Here is a 15753-nt window from a genome sequence, read left to right as displayed (position 1 = left end):
AGGGCCTCCTTGTCAAAACTCCAGTGGTTCCAACGTTTTACCTCCTCCCCAAGATCCATAAAAACCCGAAGATACCTCCTGGACGTCCCATTGTCTCTGGCATGGGGGGGCTTTGTGATGTTACTTGCAAATTCATTGAACATTACTTGCACCCACTCGTGGAGACATTGCCCTCCCATGTCAGGGACACTTCAGACGTCCTTAGGAGGTTAGAGGGTCTTACTTTGGAGGAGGGGGTATCGTTGGTGACCATGGATGTTGAGGCCCTCTATTCTAGTATTAATCACCGCGATGGACTTATGGCCGCCCAGTTCTTTCTAGATTCTAGCAATTTGGATCAATCTCTGTCCGGTCTGATTATGGAGTTGTTGGAGTTTGTGTTGACACACAATTTCTTCGTTTTTCGGGACCGGTTCTTCCTCCAGCGGCGTGGCACTGCGATGGGGGCGGCTTGCGCGCCGTCCTACGCAAACCTCTTTCTCGGATATTGGGAGAGGGAGGTTTTCGGGGGCGGCGTGCCGGCGAGCTCCCATGCGCAGTGCTGGCTCCGCTATATAGACGACATTCTTGTCGTCTGGGGAGGAACCGGCCCTGAACTGGAGGATTTTGTGTGTCGACTCAACTCCAACGACCGGAACATCCTTTTGACCCATCAGATCGGACAGAGATCCATTGACTTTTTAGACATCAAGATATCTATAGAGCTGGGCGGAGCAGTGTCTACCACCATCTTCCGTAAGTCCACCGCGGTTAATTCCCTCCTCCATGCCACTTCGGGACACCCTAGGTCAACGGTGGACGCCATCCCTACTGGCCAATTCCTGCGGTTGCGTAGATTATGCTCCTCAGGTAAAGCCTTTGAAACTGAATCTGGTGATATGAGGGAGAGATTCATGAGCAGGGGATATAGTAATAGATCCATCAAACGTGGTTACCAACGGGCCAAGTCCTCTAATCGTGATCAATTACTGTCTGGACGAGCTCCAACGGTGAAACCAATGGGCTGTGTGGCTAGGTTCATTTCCACCTACTGTCGACAGTGGGAGCAGATAAGGGGGGTCCTTAATAAGCATTGGGCAATCCTTCAAACGGAGCCTTCCCTTGAGGGATATTTGCCTGACCGCCCTATGATGACAGCGAGAAGAGGGAGGAGTCTTAAGGATATGTTGGTTCATAGCCACTATGTGGCAAGGACTCCCCCTCTTTTCGGATGTGGCCCACAACGGGTTGGCTGCTACCCGTGTGGCAGTTGCCGTGGATGTAAGAACATCGTTAGGGCCACTACATTCTGCTCCGCTGATGGCCTGAGAGAGTACTCGATCCGAGTCTATATTTCTTGCAACACATCTGGCGTAATATATTACGCCACATGTGGTTGTGACAAAATATACATCGGATTAACCTCTCGGGAACTTCGCATCCGTACGAGAGAACATGTACGTGATATTGTGGCCGCAAAAGAGGTCACTAACCCGGAGACCCTCAAGACAGTCCCCCGTCATTTCAGGGAGTTTCACAATTGTGATCCAATCTCCCTGAAGGTTCGTGGGATTGACCGGGTTAATCTTGGTATCCGTGGTGGAGATCTGAAAAAACGTCTTGCACAGGTGGAGTGCCGATGGATTTTTACACTCGGCACCATGTCCCCAAGAGGACTCAATGAACGCCTCACCTTTGTCCCCTTTCTATGATCCTTGTCTTGGATAATAATTACCATTATAACATCCGGTTTTCTTGTCGTCCGGAGTTTTGGACTTTAACACTTTGTCCTTTAGTGGTAACTGTTACCCCTTGGCAGTTGTACTTATGAGTTTTAGACTTGGTATTAATAGGACGATTGGTCCTTTTGTGCGGCTCTGTTTTTCTCAATTTTAACAGTGTGTGTTTTTTGTCTTCTTTAGCTTGGGTCCCACCCCTTCTATGTCCTAAGCCCCTATAGTTGGGATACCTACTGCGGAGGATGTCAATTTTTCATCAACCCTATTGAGACAAGGAGCATCTCTGATGTCGGATTAATCTAAAGATATATATGTTTTACTACAATTATATATGTATATGCTTTATCACAATTATGCAACGAATATATCTCTATTTATGTAACACATTCGGTTGTTTTATATGTGACATCTTATCTCTGCTTATGTATCTTTATTGTCTATGTATATATGCGTATTATTATACACATTATCGCTGCATATGTGGATGTGATTTATGTATGAATGGCCGACATCATTTCTCTCCTTGTCTCTTTAAAGCATCCTCTGCTGTTCTTTTCTATGTCCCTGTCTTATTTGATTATTCCTACTAGGGTATATTGCAAACCCTGTGTCGAAGGTTTTTTATAACTGACTGCCCCGCTTTTTTACAACTATGGGCATTTTTGCCCTGTTTACTAATGGATGGTCCGGCGCCTTCTCACTAAGGCGGACATATCCGATGACGTGTTAGTGGGACGTCCCTACCTTCTGACGCGGCCGCGGCCGGCGTCCTTAGCAGCGGAATTCCGGAAGTGCTGTGACGTCACAGGAAGTTTTCTTCCCTCCGGCTTCCGCTGCTGAGGATCCCGTGCGGCGCGTTCCGCTGAACCCTGGTTCCTATGATTAATTTAATGAGGGGGCGTTTTGTTGATTAGGGTTGGACCCTATATAAGAATCACTCCAGCACTATTTTTAGTCGTCCCCCGACGAAGCACACGGAGCGAAACACGTGTTGGGACGTTTGGTCCCCACGTGTTATCCCGGACTTCGGCGTCATACTCTCCTGGTAGGTGGCTTTGCCTTTGGGCATTAACTGTTTTGGCCTCTTTGGCCGCTTTACTACTCTTTGAGCCTTGTCTGCCTGGTGTTACTCATGGTATGTCTGTCGTTCCTCAGTAGAGACTGGTTCTCCTGAATGAATGCCTGGGACACGTGGGGTTTTCCCCTCCAGCACTATTCCCTTGGTCCTGTAATTAACTATTTATGTATGCCTATAATCGATTCCCCTACAGCATTTATAATAAAATATTTATATTTTCATGATATGGCTTGTGTGGGTATTGTTGCATTTTGGCAAAATGAAAGACTCTTTTTCCTTGGTTTCATTCATTGTTAGAGTTGTTGCCATTTTAATCATTAAGTGGCCCTCTTTTGATTTATAACATTTAAGCAGAGCCTGGACGCCCTTCTTGAAAAATGTAATATTACCAGTTATGTATATTAGATTTTATGACAGGGTATTGATCCTGGGAACTAGTCTGATTGCCGGATGTGGAGTCAGGAAGGAAATTTTTTCCCCATTGGAACTTGTTTGCCACATTGGGGTTTTTTTTGCCTTCCTCTGGATCAACATGTTAGGCTACGGGTTGAACTAGATGGACTTAGAGTCTCCCTTCAACCTTAAAAACTATGATACTATGACACCTGCAGAAACAGAGAAAACCAGGAATGAGAGTGATGAGCATTGCCGAGAAAAAAAATGAAAATATGCAAGGAATCAAGTGGCTGAGGGGGGCCGAGACGGCCCACATCAGCCTCCTACGACACTAAGCAAAAACTGATTTAAGTCCGCCTCCGGCTCAGGGTGTACACTGCTAGGGAGGAGCTAACATTTTTTGTCTACTTAATGTCAGCAGCATATAACCCCACGGTCCTGTGTCTCCCAATGAAACGAAAGAGAAATATGTGAGAAATGATCAGTAATTACGACAAGGGTGCCACTCCATTCTATTTTTTTTAAAAAAAAAATTATTTTTAAGGCTTAAAAGGCGTTGTCCACTACTTTTACATTGATGGCCTATCCTTAGGAAAGGTCATCAATGCTTGATCGGCCAGCCATCCCCACCGATCAGCTGTTCTCGGTCTCGGCAGTGGCAGACAGAAATGCTCAGTTCCGGAGCTGCTCCATCTTCTGATAGCAGCCAGGTACTGCACATCCGCCTCCCATTATTGTTGAAAATCACCAAAAACCTTACACTATGCAACAAACGCATAAACGTGTAATAGATTGGCTTGTTTAAAAGGGTGTCAGAAAGTTTATACTCTATATTACAATAGAGGGAAAGTTAAACTTTGTTAGCTTCTGCAAGCCAGGGTGACAGTGCCCAGGTGGGGGTTCCAGACTTGGCAAGTGCTCCAGTTAGTCTCCGTAAAACATGCCTTAAATCACTCTGATGGGCACTGAGCCCCTGCCCATGCACATTGTGAATCCAGGCCCAGCAGTTACTCTAACAAGCAAGACATCAGTGCCTGTTAGAAAAGTAATGTCAATATAAACCATGGAGATAGCACTAGGTAGGGTATAGTGAAGAGAGCTGGAGCAATGGTCAGGATTTGGACTCCTCTTTGGGCACTTAATAGCTCATTTACATAAGCCATTAAAGTTCTTTTCTCGGGCACTTCATTGGGTATAGGGGTGGGGTGGGAGGTGGGCACACACCATAACCATGGGTGTACGCTACTGCCACCAGGGTGCTGACACTAAATGACAACCCCCAGCAAGCCTCTCTCCCTCCTTGGGGCAATTAACCATTTCTTTTTTGTCCCCAGACACATTTATTCTCTCCTTTTAACCATGTTCTACCCCACAAAAGACACACGCCAGTCTACCCAGCCTACCAAGCCCTGGACTTGTGCTGCCTTTCCCGTCTCGGGATCAGGGGCCTACACCTTCCCACCTGCTTTTTTTCTCTCAAATCCCCCTCCCTCCTCTTTGATTGACAATTCTAGCTATATAGAGCCAGTGAAGGACAGAGATTGATGGGACACAAGTGGGAGAGATACGATTTATGTAAATTATAGATTTAACAAAGTGATAGTTCCTCCTCTCTGCCTTTCTTTTAATCCTGCAACGAAATCCTTACACTTTTTGGATCTGGTCAGAGTGGTGCATCATTACCTGAAGGTGATGGAATCTGAACTTCTGAAGGAATCTCTGTTAATCATTCCACTCGAGGTCTCTCTGCCTCTAAGGAGACACACTGCCCGCTGGATTCAATATGCCATCCTGGAAGGTTATAAGGCCAAGTACAAAGTCCCCCCCCTCCCCCCACTGGGGGTCAAGGCTCATTTTGCTCAGGCAGTGGGTGCTGGCAACTATTAAGCAATGACCTTGCAGCTTTGTAAGGCTGCTGTTATGTCCTCTGTTTACTTTCTGAAAATTCTACAGGGTTCACATTGTTGTCTGGGGCGAAAGGTGCTGCAAGCATCAGTTCCTCGGCTTACTATTTGAGAAAACTGTCTTATACATGTATACATTTTTCCCACCCTAGGGACTGCTTTGGGACATCCCATGGTTTTGTGTCCCCCAATGAAGTGCTCGATAAGAGGATTTTTGTAGTTACTATAAAATCTCTTTTCTTGAACCCTCATTTGGGGACACAGTACACACCCCTTTGTTCCTGTTGGCCCATAAGGAGTGTGTGTATTCAGAATGGTTTCTACTCGTCCTACAGCTTTTCTCACCAACTGATTAGCTTGGTTGCCAGTAGGTGTGTGTAGCGTGCTTGGGAGAAGCAGTTTTTTCCCTTAGGACAGCTTTCCGGTGGTAGCAGCATACACCCGTGGTTCCTGTGTTCCCCCAATGAAAGCTGCAAAACAGATTTTGCTGCAAGTCCAAAAATCCTCTTTTTCCCACCAACACATTTAAACTACATCCATAAAATGGAGGTTTACCCATGTCTAAAAGTCCCCAACACGGGGCTGTCAGTAGTTGTATAGGCATAAAGCTTCTGAAAGACGCCTTTTAAATGATTACGTATTTATTGAAGACTAGGTACAGACATACCTCAACACTACCACTGAGCACAGCATGGTGAAGTACAGTTCGTCCTGTCCGATCGGCAATATTGACATTTTTCAGCGATCCAATCAAGGTTTCCGCACACTTGGTAGCTCTGTTAGCAGCTGCAGCATGGAGTGGCGTTTGCCAGTTCTTGTCCCGAGCGCTGACATCAGCAGAGTTCTTTATAAGAAGAGAGACTGCCCTCTGTAATAGACAAGAGCGTGGTGTGTCACATTAAGGGAAAACCTAGCTAGCAATTGTTAAACGGAAATAGAACCAGCTAAAAATGTATTAAAAACCTAAACATTTTGCTTGCAAATGTAGTGCCACACGGAACTGGGCTAATTTTTCTAAGAAACAATGTAATATATTTACACCATCTATAACAGTACCAAATTACCAAATTAAGGCCCTAACCTTAAAATAGGCCGACAGTCTTAGAGGGGGTACATGGAATGAAGCCCACCTCCTCTCCCCGAGGGGAATAAGTGCCGCATCCCCTTCTTTGTTTACCAAAGTCCTGTACATGTTATTTGGTATAATAGCAGAGCGCCACCCAGATATAAAGGATGACACTACTATACATGCACAGCAGTACCTGGCAAACAATGATGGGGACACAATGCTTGCTGACGTGCTGTAACCGCTTTCAATCTGCTGACCAGCTGTAATGCATGAAAGAATATCTAACACTGGTGGGCTATCCGAGGGCTAGAAATTAACATAGTACGGCTGGGGCCACACGGGGATCTACGGAGATCTACTGCGATCCTCACATAACACTCGGCTCACACTGGCAGGACAGCGGGAGCCGAGTGTCATGCGAGTGTCACTGCGACTGAGGTCCAATCATGGGATCGGACCTCAGCTGCGGGGGATGGGCCAGCTCTGAGGAGGGGAGGGATTTATCTCCCTCACTCCTCCGTCGCCTATTTCCATTCTTGCCCTACACTCACGGTACACCGGTGCACAGTGCAGTGCGATTTTTCTCTCGCCCCATTCACTTGAATGGGTGCGAGAGAAACCAGGATCGCATTACAGTTGTAGCATGCTGCGATTGTTTTCTCGGTCCGATTAGGGCTGAGAAAATAAAATCGCTCATGGGAGCTGACACAGAGTAATATTGGTCCGAGTGGAATGCGATGTTTTATTGCATTCCACTCGCTCAGATTTTCATGCCATGTGTCTTAGGCCTAAATCTCTTACTAGATATTCTCCGAAGTGACTAAAAGTATGTGCCTAGCACTGCCCATTGCCCCAATGATATCTATAATACCCAAGATACAAGTACCCTGAGCCAAGACACCCAAAGAGTGAGACTTTCACATTGTACTTCTGGACACTTTTGTGCACACTACAATATACGGTATATGCAGCGTAATATTACAGGAGAACGTACCTCATTTCGTGCAGCTGCAGCTCGGTGTAATGGAGTAAGCCAGATTGAATCTTTTGCATTAACATTAGCACCTAAAGTCAATGAGTAAAAAATATTATAGTTACATTTAGTGGAGAGAAGCTAAAGTGGAAAAGTTACATTATGGTGTAAGCTGCCACATGATGTGTACATTCCTGATATTTCACCAACACCTATATTAGAATTAAGAAAACAAGTAGTCAACATAAGAGGACATAAAAAAGGTGCAATCATCTTTATTATTAAAGGGGTTGTCAGGTCTAAAATAACAACTCTGCATCCCTCTACTGCACTGAGTATTCGCCTGTTTTAGAGCAAGTAACGGCAGTCACATGACCGCAATTGTGAAATATGCATATTTTGAGATGGAATCTGACTAGTGGGCGCGGCATCAATACAAGTGTATGGAGTGAGCATGTCTGACTAGTAGGCCCGGACGTCTAGTCAGACGCACCCACACCATACACTTGTATTGCGGCCATATGCACTAGCTGGGCTTTGGCTGTCAACAAGCATATCGCACAATTGTAGGCACATGACCGAAATTCCTGGCTCAGAAACCTGCGAATATTTATAGGGCTGTGTGCACTGGGAGGATTCATAAGTCTCCAGTCACAGAGTACCTGCAGGCTTATCATTTTAGGCCGGACGACCCCTTTAATACTTCTTACCTGACTGTATTAATAGTTCCATAACCGGGATGTCTCCTAAGTAGGCAGCAGCATGCAGAGGGGTGCGTCTCTCTTGGTCCTGTGAAAGTGAATATATTAGTGAATAATTGAAAGGATGCAGCAAACATCTTTCACATTAAGCCTTCATGTATGTGATTAATAAAATGTCATACTGGACCTCTGCTAAGAGAGGCTGGTGTTTGACAAGTTATCCTCAAGTGGTAAAGGAGGGGGTGATGAGGATATAGGCGAGATAAGGGAACAATATAAATAGATGCTTGTAATACATTAATATAGTGTGACACAGAAGCCTAAACTGTGCAGCCAAAAATTGCATCAAAAACACCAACATGGTATCACCTGGATGAACAGGCAGTTTACCGAAAATCAGCAAGCGTAAACATTGAGGCCTAATCACATCTTATTCAATGGTGCGGTTCACATGTCTGGAGGTTTTTGTTTTTTTTGCTTTCTTTGGGGGTGGGGGGGGTGGGGGGGGTCTAACGAATAAAGATGAGTAAGTAAAAAAAAAAAAAAATCTGAAATGTAGATTTTTGCTTCAAGGACCGGATCTGCGTGTCACTGAATTGCAGAACACAGTCCTGATGATTCTGTGAAGACATGCCTGAGTGAAAAGAACTGAGTGGTATTTTCTCAATGTGGCTGGTGCCTATTTTTCAGAAAGCATATGGTATCAAGGGTAGAAAATGGTGTTTTTTATTTTGGAATTTAGTTTTATTTGTTGATATTAAAAGAAGGATTCCCCATATTTTTTTTAAATAGCTAAACCTGTGAAAGTTATGTGTAATCGAGTTTATATACGCACCGCTGGCTGCTTTCCTCGGTTTAAAGTTGTGATGAGCGAGCACAACCATGCTCGGGTTCTTTGTACTCGTAACAAGCAGTCAGATACTCGTACGGGAGGGACTCATGTACAGAGTATAATGGAAGTCAATGGGGAACAGGAACATTTTTCCAAAAGATGATCTGGAAAAATACTTGAATCTCTCATTGACCTCTATTACACTTGGTACATGAGTTCTGCCCTTCCAAGCATCCAAACTGCTTGTTATGAGTACCAAGCACCAAAGCATGGTAGTGCTTGCTCCTCATTAGTACAAAGCCTCGTCTCACTGATGTAACTGCTATTCCGACTTCTCAGCGTGTGAGACAAAAGTCACTTCTACAATGTAAGTTTGTGGAGCGCCAGAACATTATTCCATAGGTTTACACTGTAAAAGTCACTTCTGGCTCGTGCACAAAGCACATTGTGATCCGGAAAGTCGGAGTAGGAGTCACATAAATGAGGTGAGTGACGCGGTATTGGAAACCGGGGAAGACAGAAGGGGGTGGGGGGATGGGGGGGGGGGGCGTTTAAAAGTGCTTCTCTAAAAATGAATAAAATAAGTGTACTTTGGCTAAAATATGGACCAATACCTAATTTATTATTTACATTTTTTTGCATGCTTTTTGTGCAGTGTGCAGGCCGGGCTCTCAGTGGTGGCCGGATAACATGGGGCGTCTGTCCTGTGAGTACATATGGTATTGGTAGCCGCCCTGATGGAATATTAGGGGCATTTTTGTAATAGGCTGCTATATGGACTGAGGTGCATCTCATATAATGGTGTGAATGGTAGATATGTGAATAATAAGCAGCCACCCAATGGATGTTTGGTCATTGGTATTTGTGCACCTGTGGTGCCCCCACCTATATCAATGAGGAGCTGCTGTGCCCTTTTGTGCATTTGTGTCTGAACATGGAATGCGGAAAAAAAAAAAAAATAAATGAGGATCGCCACTTACCAAGACATTGACATTTTCCTTTTGGCTCAATAATAATCGTACTTCTTCTACGTTGCGATTAAATATTGCTTGGACCAGTGGATGCTAAAAGAAAAAGGAAACTCATTACAGAATAAATAGGAAATCTGCAGAATCCCATCTGAACCAGGGCCGCCGTGCCCTCTACATGACGTAACCCTTCATCTACACCAGAACCTTTCTAGTTCACTGTGGAAATCCTTTGGTTAATATAGTGGAAAAGAAAAATCACAACGAGGAAAGACAGACAGACAGACGTGTTTATGGATGATCTCGGGCTGACATTTTTACATTTTCTCTCATTCTTTTTCTGCAACAACATTATAATTACCTTTACCTAGTTTTAGGCATCTCTCCTGGAATATATGTTTTATGTTTTCCTTTGGGCATCTTATATTCCCACATTACAGGAGATTAAACCATTTATCAAATTTTGCTCATTATCTTGGATCACCAGCAGTGCAGACTACTCCTATCCTTTCACTAATTTATATTTTCTTTTGTTTCAAATGGATAGTGATCTATAAAATAAGAAATCTGTTACGTTCCCTCTATCACCTCAAGCAGCACGTCTGCATTACTGGGAAAACTATGATATAGACCGTAATATAAGTAGAGGTATGCCCAGACTTTTGCACACTATTTTATTGCTGTCTAAAAAGTTGATCCTTAAAGGGAACCAATCACCAGGATTTTCCTATATACTCTAAAGCCAGTGCTATACTGGCGCTATCAGGCTGATTCTATACATACCTGTAGGGGCAGCTCGGATGTTTAGCTTTTGAAATCCAAAAAAAGTAAAGTTTAAAAATCATCAGCTTCTTGAGTGACAGCAGCTGAGGATCAGATAATATCTGGGGGGTATTCATAGTTATCCCCTCACACTGTTAGAATTAGCATACAGTGCCTACAAGCAGTATTCAACACCCTGCAGATTTAGCAGGTTTACACATTCGGAATTAACTTGGCATTGTGACATTTGGACTGTAGATCAGCCTGGAAGTGTGAAATGCACTGCAGCAAAAAAGTATGTTATTTCTTTTTTTATTTTTTTTTTTTTAAATTGTGAAAAGTTTATTCAGAGGGTTATTTATTATTCAACCCCTCAAACCACCAGAATTCTGTTTGGTTCCCCTAAAGTATTAAGAAGTATTTCAGGCACAAAGAACAATGAGCTTCACATGTTTGGATGAATTATCTCTTTTTCCAGCCTTTTCTGACTAATTAAGACCCTCCCCAAACTTGTGAACAGCACTCATACTTGGTCAACATGGGAAAGACAAAGGAGCATTCCAAGGCCATCAGAGACAAGATCGTGGAGGGTCACAAGGCTGGCAAGGGGTACAGATGGCACTGCATACGACCCCAAGAATACCATCCCTACAGTCAAGCATGGTGGTGGCAGCATCATGCTGTGGGGCTGTTTCTCAGCCAAGGGGCCTGGCCATCTGGTCCGCATCCATGGGAAGATGGATAGCACGGCCTACCTGGAGATTTTGGCCAAGAACCTCTGCTCCTCCATCAAGGATCTTAAGATGGGTCGTCATTTCATCTTTCAACAAGACAACGACCAAAAGCACACAGCCAAGAAAACCAAGGCCTGGTTCAAGAGGGAAAAAATCAAGGTGTTGCAGTGGCCTAGTCAGTCTCCTGACCTTAACCCAATTGAAAACTTGTGGAAGGAGCTCAAGATTAAAGTCCACATGAGACACCCAAAGAACCTAGATAACTTGGAGAAGATCTGCATGGAGGAGTGGGCCAAGATAACTCCAGAGACCTGTGCCGGCCTGATCAGGTCTTATAAAAGACGATTATTAGCTGTAATTGCAAACAAGGGTTATTCCACAAAATATTAAACCTAGGGGTTGAATAATAATTGACCCACACTTTTATGTTGAAAGTTTATTAAAATTTAACTGAGCAACATAACTTGTTGGTTTGTAAGATTTATGCATCTGTTAATAAATCCTGCTCTTGTTTGAAGTTTGCAGGTTCTAACTTATTTGCATCTTATCAAACCTTCTAAATCTGCAGGGGGTTGAATACTACTTGTAGGCACTGTAAGTATTATACAATCAATTTACTCTTTGCCTTGCAGGACCTGTGTGAGGTCATACCCCATGTGACCAGAAGGGGCGGGTCTTCAGCCAACAGAATAATGTTGCTTCCTGGTATCAACTTTGTTGGCTGAGGCCCCGCCCATTCTGGTCACATGGGGTATGACCTCACACAGGTCCTGCAAGGCAAAGAGTAAATTGATTGTATAATACTTATGCTAATTCTAACAGGGGGAGGGGATAACTATGAATACCCCCCAGATATTATCTGATCCTCAGCTGCTGTCACTCAAGAAGCTGATTATTTTTAAACTTTACTTTTTTTGGATTTCAAAAGCTAAACATCCAAGCTGACCACTAAAGGTATGTATAGAATCAGCCTGATAGCGCCAGTATAGCACTGGCTTTAGGTTATATAAGGAAAATCCTGTAATTGGTTCCCTTTAAATATTGGATACCATCCTCCACCCCCTCTCTCTCAGAACTAATAACTCAACTGAAGCATTATATGGAGATTGAGCAGGGTGACACACTCACAAATATGAAGTGCAAATCAACCAATCACCCCCCCCTCCCTCGCTCGAGGAATGGTTCACAGAAATATCCCTGTCTCAATGTATAAAGACTTTGGCAGCCCAGTCTCACCAGAAGCAGGCTTCTGTTGCAACTAAGTGGTTCTATTGGGAGGCCGCCTTCTCCTCCCCATTGTACCAGATTGCTTTGAGATAGAAAGATGCCCTGCAGCCGGACATTTACGCCCCCTAACCTTATGGTTCCCTGTCTTGGTATCAGTGGATTCCCGTGCTCAGAATGCTTAGAGTTCCCATACTCCTGATTGTACCTCCCTCATCTCTTTTCTCTTCTATTACTTCCTGCAAATCTTGATGGCTTCGTGTGTCTGTTAATAAGTGTTTGCAGTTTTCTTTGAAAAACAATACAAATCTACTAATTGAAAATACAAATAAGGAAGTGCAGGCAGATAGATTTCTATTAAAATGGAAACAATGTGCAGTAAAATATTGCAATAAGCATGAAAAAGTAACAATGGTGCAACCTTTTACCTCGACTGCATGGTACATTATGGAAGACCTAAAAAATAACCTAGGTCAACTCCACATAGATAGCTAAACTGTGAAAGAAAGTGACTAAGTAAAAAAATATAAAAATACACACCCCCCTTTTTTATTTTTCCTTCTTTTAACGGAGATGGCTGTTATGTGATCACAGCATTCAGGAGGCACAGAGAGGGATCGCTTACCTCTCCCTGGTGATCGGGTCCCTGTAATGCGAATACAGGGACCCGATCGCTACCATAGTAACCCAGGGTTGTCACCATGACGACCCCGGTTTAGGCTATGTTCACATTTCCGTTGTTTAGCATCAGTCACAATCCGCCGCTCTGATAAACAACGCAATCCAATTGGTGCATTGCGTTGTTTCCCATAGACTTGTATGAGCGGCGGATTGTGACTGATGGCCCTGCGTTGCATCTGCCGCACGGCGCAACAGTCGTTTACTGACTGACCGTCGGGTGGGTGGGACGCAGCATGCAACGTTTTTTGTTGTGGCAAAAAACGCACCCCGCAGGATTCAGTTGGAATCCATCAGGAGGCATAATGTAAGTCTATGGTGCAGGATTCCGTTATCCTGCGTCACGCGACGGATTCCAGTGCAGGAATACGTCACATTTTACTGAGCATGCCCAGCATGCCCCCCCTCCCCCTCTCCACGCCGGTTTTAAACTGAAATGTTCGCGCGGCCGCCGGCTTTTCAGAGCGATCAGCTGATCGTTCTCTTTTATACCAAAGGAGTCCGCTTTCTCATGACAATCAATTCCATTTCTTATCACCCGTTGTACAACGCATCACTCACAAGCATCAAGCAACGCAGGCGGCTGATGCAAAAGAACGGAAATGTGAACATAGCCTTACTGAGCTCCGGAGAGCCTCATACACCATGAGGTATGAACAGTGTGTGAGGCAAAGTGCTGCGATATAATCCACTGTGGTGATAAAGCATTGTAAGGGATAATAGAAATGCAAAAAAAACCAAACAATTCACATGCTGCTTTTTTTTCAGCAACAAAATCCAAAAGGAAAAAAAGAAGCAGCGTGTGCACAGCAAGTCAGGATTCTCATACATTGCCGGGATGCTTTTTTCCATGCAGGAAATTGATTAAAATCAGCAAGGAAAAATGCTTGAAAATACACCATGTGTGCACATAGCCTAAATGTTTGGCCCTGTCATAATACACTAGCGCCTGTTCTTGGTTTGAACAGTCATCCCGTGCTGACAAGAGTCCCTTGAATGTTCTCCTGGATCACAGTATTTCTGCACTGTCAGTTCTTTTCGGAGCTGCACCACGAGTGGCAGTGTAATGCTATGAGCCATGCAGGGATTGCAAAGCACTCTATGAACTTCTAGGAGACTCACTCTGAAGTGAACAGAGACTGATGTACAGATTTACAATGCAAAGAACAGAGCGGGTAATGTAGAAACACAGCGATCAGTACAAATATTACCATTGCAATTATGTGTCATATGGACCTTATGAATGAAGGAAAACAAAAATTTTGCCCAGAGTGACACCTAAGAAAAGTAAACAGCCTGCCAATATTACCAATCTGCAGTATGATCTTGTGCACGCATGGGCAGAACCCAGCCATCATACAAAGTAAGATATTACTGGCATCTACAAATTTCTTCTGAAATCGGGTGCATTGATAAACCATGTTTCCATTGTGTACCAGAGGGTAGTGGAAGATCACGTCCCCAGCACGTAAATAGTGGTAACTGCATTTTCATTGTACAATGTCCCTGCACTATCAGAGGGAAAGTATTATTCTTGGAGGTGAAGGGTTAATACAGGGGCTGAATTAGGGTACTTTCACACATCCGGATTTTTGCTCTGCGGCACAATACGGCATTCTGCAGAAAAACCGCAACCGGCTTTTGTAACGCCGGTTGCGGGTTTTTTTGCATAGACTTACATTAGTGCCGTATTGTGCCGCAGGGGCTTGCGTTCGGTTCGGTTTTTGCCGCATGCGGCAGATTTAGCCGAAGCCGCGGCCGGATCGAACATTCCCTGCAACGTTTTTTGCTCCGGCAAAAAACACCGCATCGCGCCGCATCCGGCCGCTGCGGCGCATTTTTCAATGCATGCCTATGGAGGCCGGATGCGGCGCGATGCGGAAAAAAACGCATCCGGCCGCCGCATGCGGTTTTTTCCACTGCGCATGCTCAGTAGCATGCCGCAACCGGAAAAAAACGGACGGGCCGCATGTAAAAACTTATGCAAAGGATGCAGTGTTTTCGCCGCATCCGTTGCATAGTTTTCACAGCCGGATTGAGCCGCAGTGCTCAAACCGGATGTGTGAAAGTAGCCTTACCAGGGTAAACCGGTCTTTTGTCCCAGGCCTGCAGTGACAATTGTCCTGGTTGCTGTTGGAACTAGAGGACAGACTGTGTGTAGACACAACCATTCAGCAGCTTCACCACATTCTGAGGCGCCAACAAATATAAAGAAGATTCTGGGATTAAACAAAAAACAACAAACAAACCAGTTACTAATATCTACTGCTCCAGAATACACAGCAGCATACTGTGCCTGCGTATTGCAGCCTTGCCTTGGTCTCCTGCCCTGTATTTACAGCATTGTGCCTGTGTATGCTTATGATGCTGTCAGTTCAGGTCAGACGTGTCCGCTGCCAACCTGGTCTCTGCAGCTGAGAGGTCACATCCCTTCTGTACCGCTGCAGCCAAACATCACAGACTGGGGCAGTGCAGAGAAAGGAGGGCAAGTACAGCACTTAATTATTTATAACAAGCTATTCACATAGGGAAACAACATTTTCAAGACTTTAGATGTAGCAGCTCTGGACACCATTCACAAGAGCACATACACAGTGGAGAGAAAAACAGACTAGCATTAAAAAAAAAAAAAAAAAAAAAAAAAAAAAGAATCACAGCGTCTAATACATGCAGCTAATATTGTTTTTGTTAGTTTTTTTTGCATTGTGAGATCCCT

The 15753-nt window shown here is 44.4% G+C and overlaps 1 protein-coding gene across 8 annotated transcripts in view; it reads right to left on the bottom strand.

Moving 5' to 3' along the window:
* The window catches only part of ANKRD52 (ankyrin repeat domain 52), a 137486-nt gene that overhangs the window by 104770 nt on the left and 16963 nt on the right, over positions 1–15753 (bottom strand). For all 8 annotated transcript variants that reach the window (XM_075336964.1, XM_075336966.1, XM_075336965.1 and 5 more), the window contains exons 2-5: positions 9652–9735; positions 7849–7927; positions 7160–7230; positions 5764–5964 (exon numbers count right to left, since the gene is read on the bottom strand). In XM_075336964.1, coding sequence (XP_075193079.1) covers positions 5764–5964; positions 7160–7230; positions 7849–7927; positions 9652–9735 — 435 coding nt within the window. The remainder of the gene's footprint in view (positions 1–5763; positions 5965–7159; positions 7231–7848; positions 7928–9651; positions 9736–15753) is intronic.

Source organism: Anomaloglossus baeobatrachus, chromosome 2 (genome assembly GCF_048569485.1).
Source record: "Anomaloglossus baeobatrachus isolate aAnoBae1 chromosome 2, aAnoBae1.hap1, whole genome shotgun sequence".
Taxonomy (NCBI): Eukaryota; Metazoa; Chordata; class Amphibia; order Anura; family Aromobatidae; genus Anomaloglossus; species Anomaloglossus baeobatrachus.
This window is presented reverse-complemented; position numbering and strand designations above follow the sequence as displayed.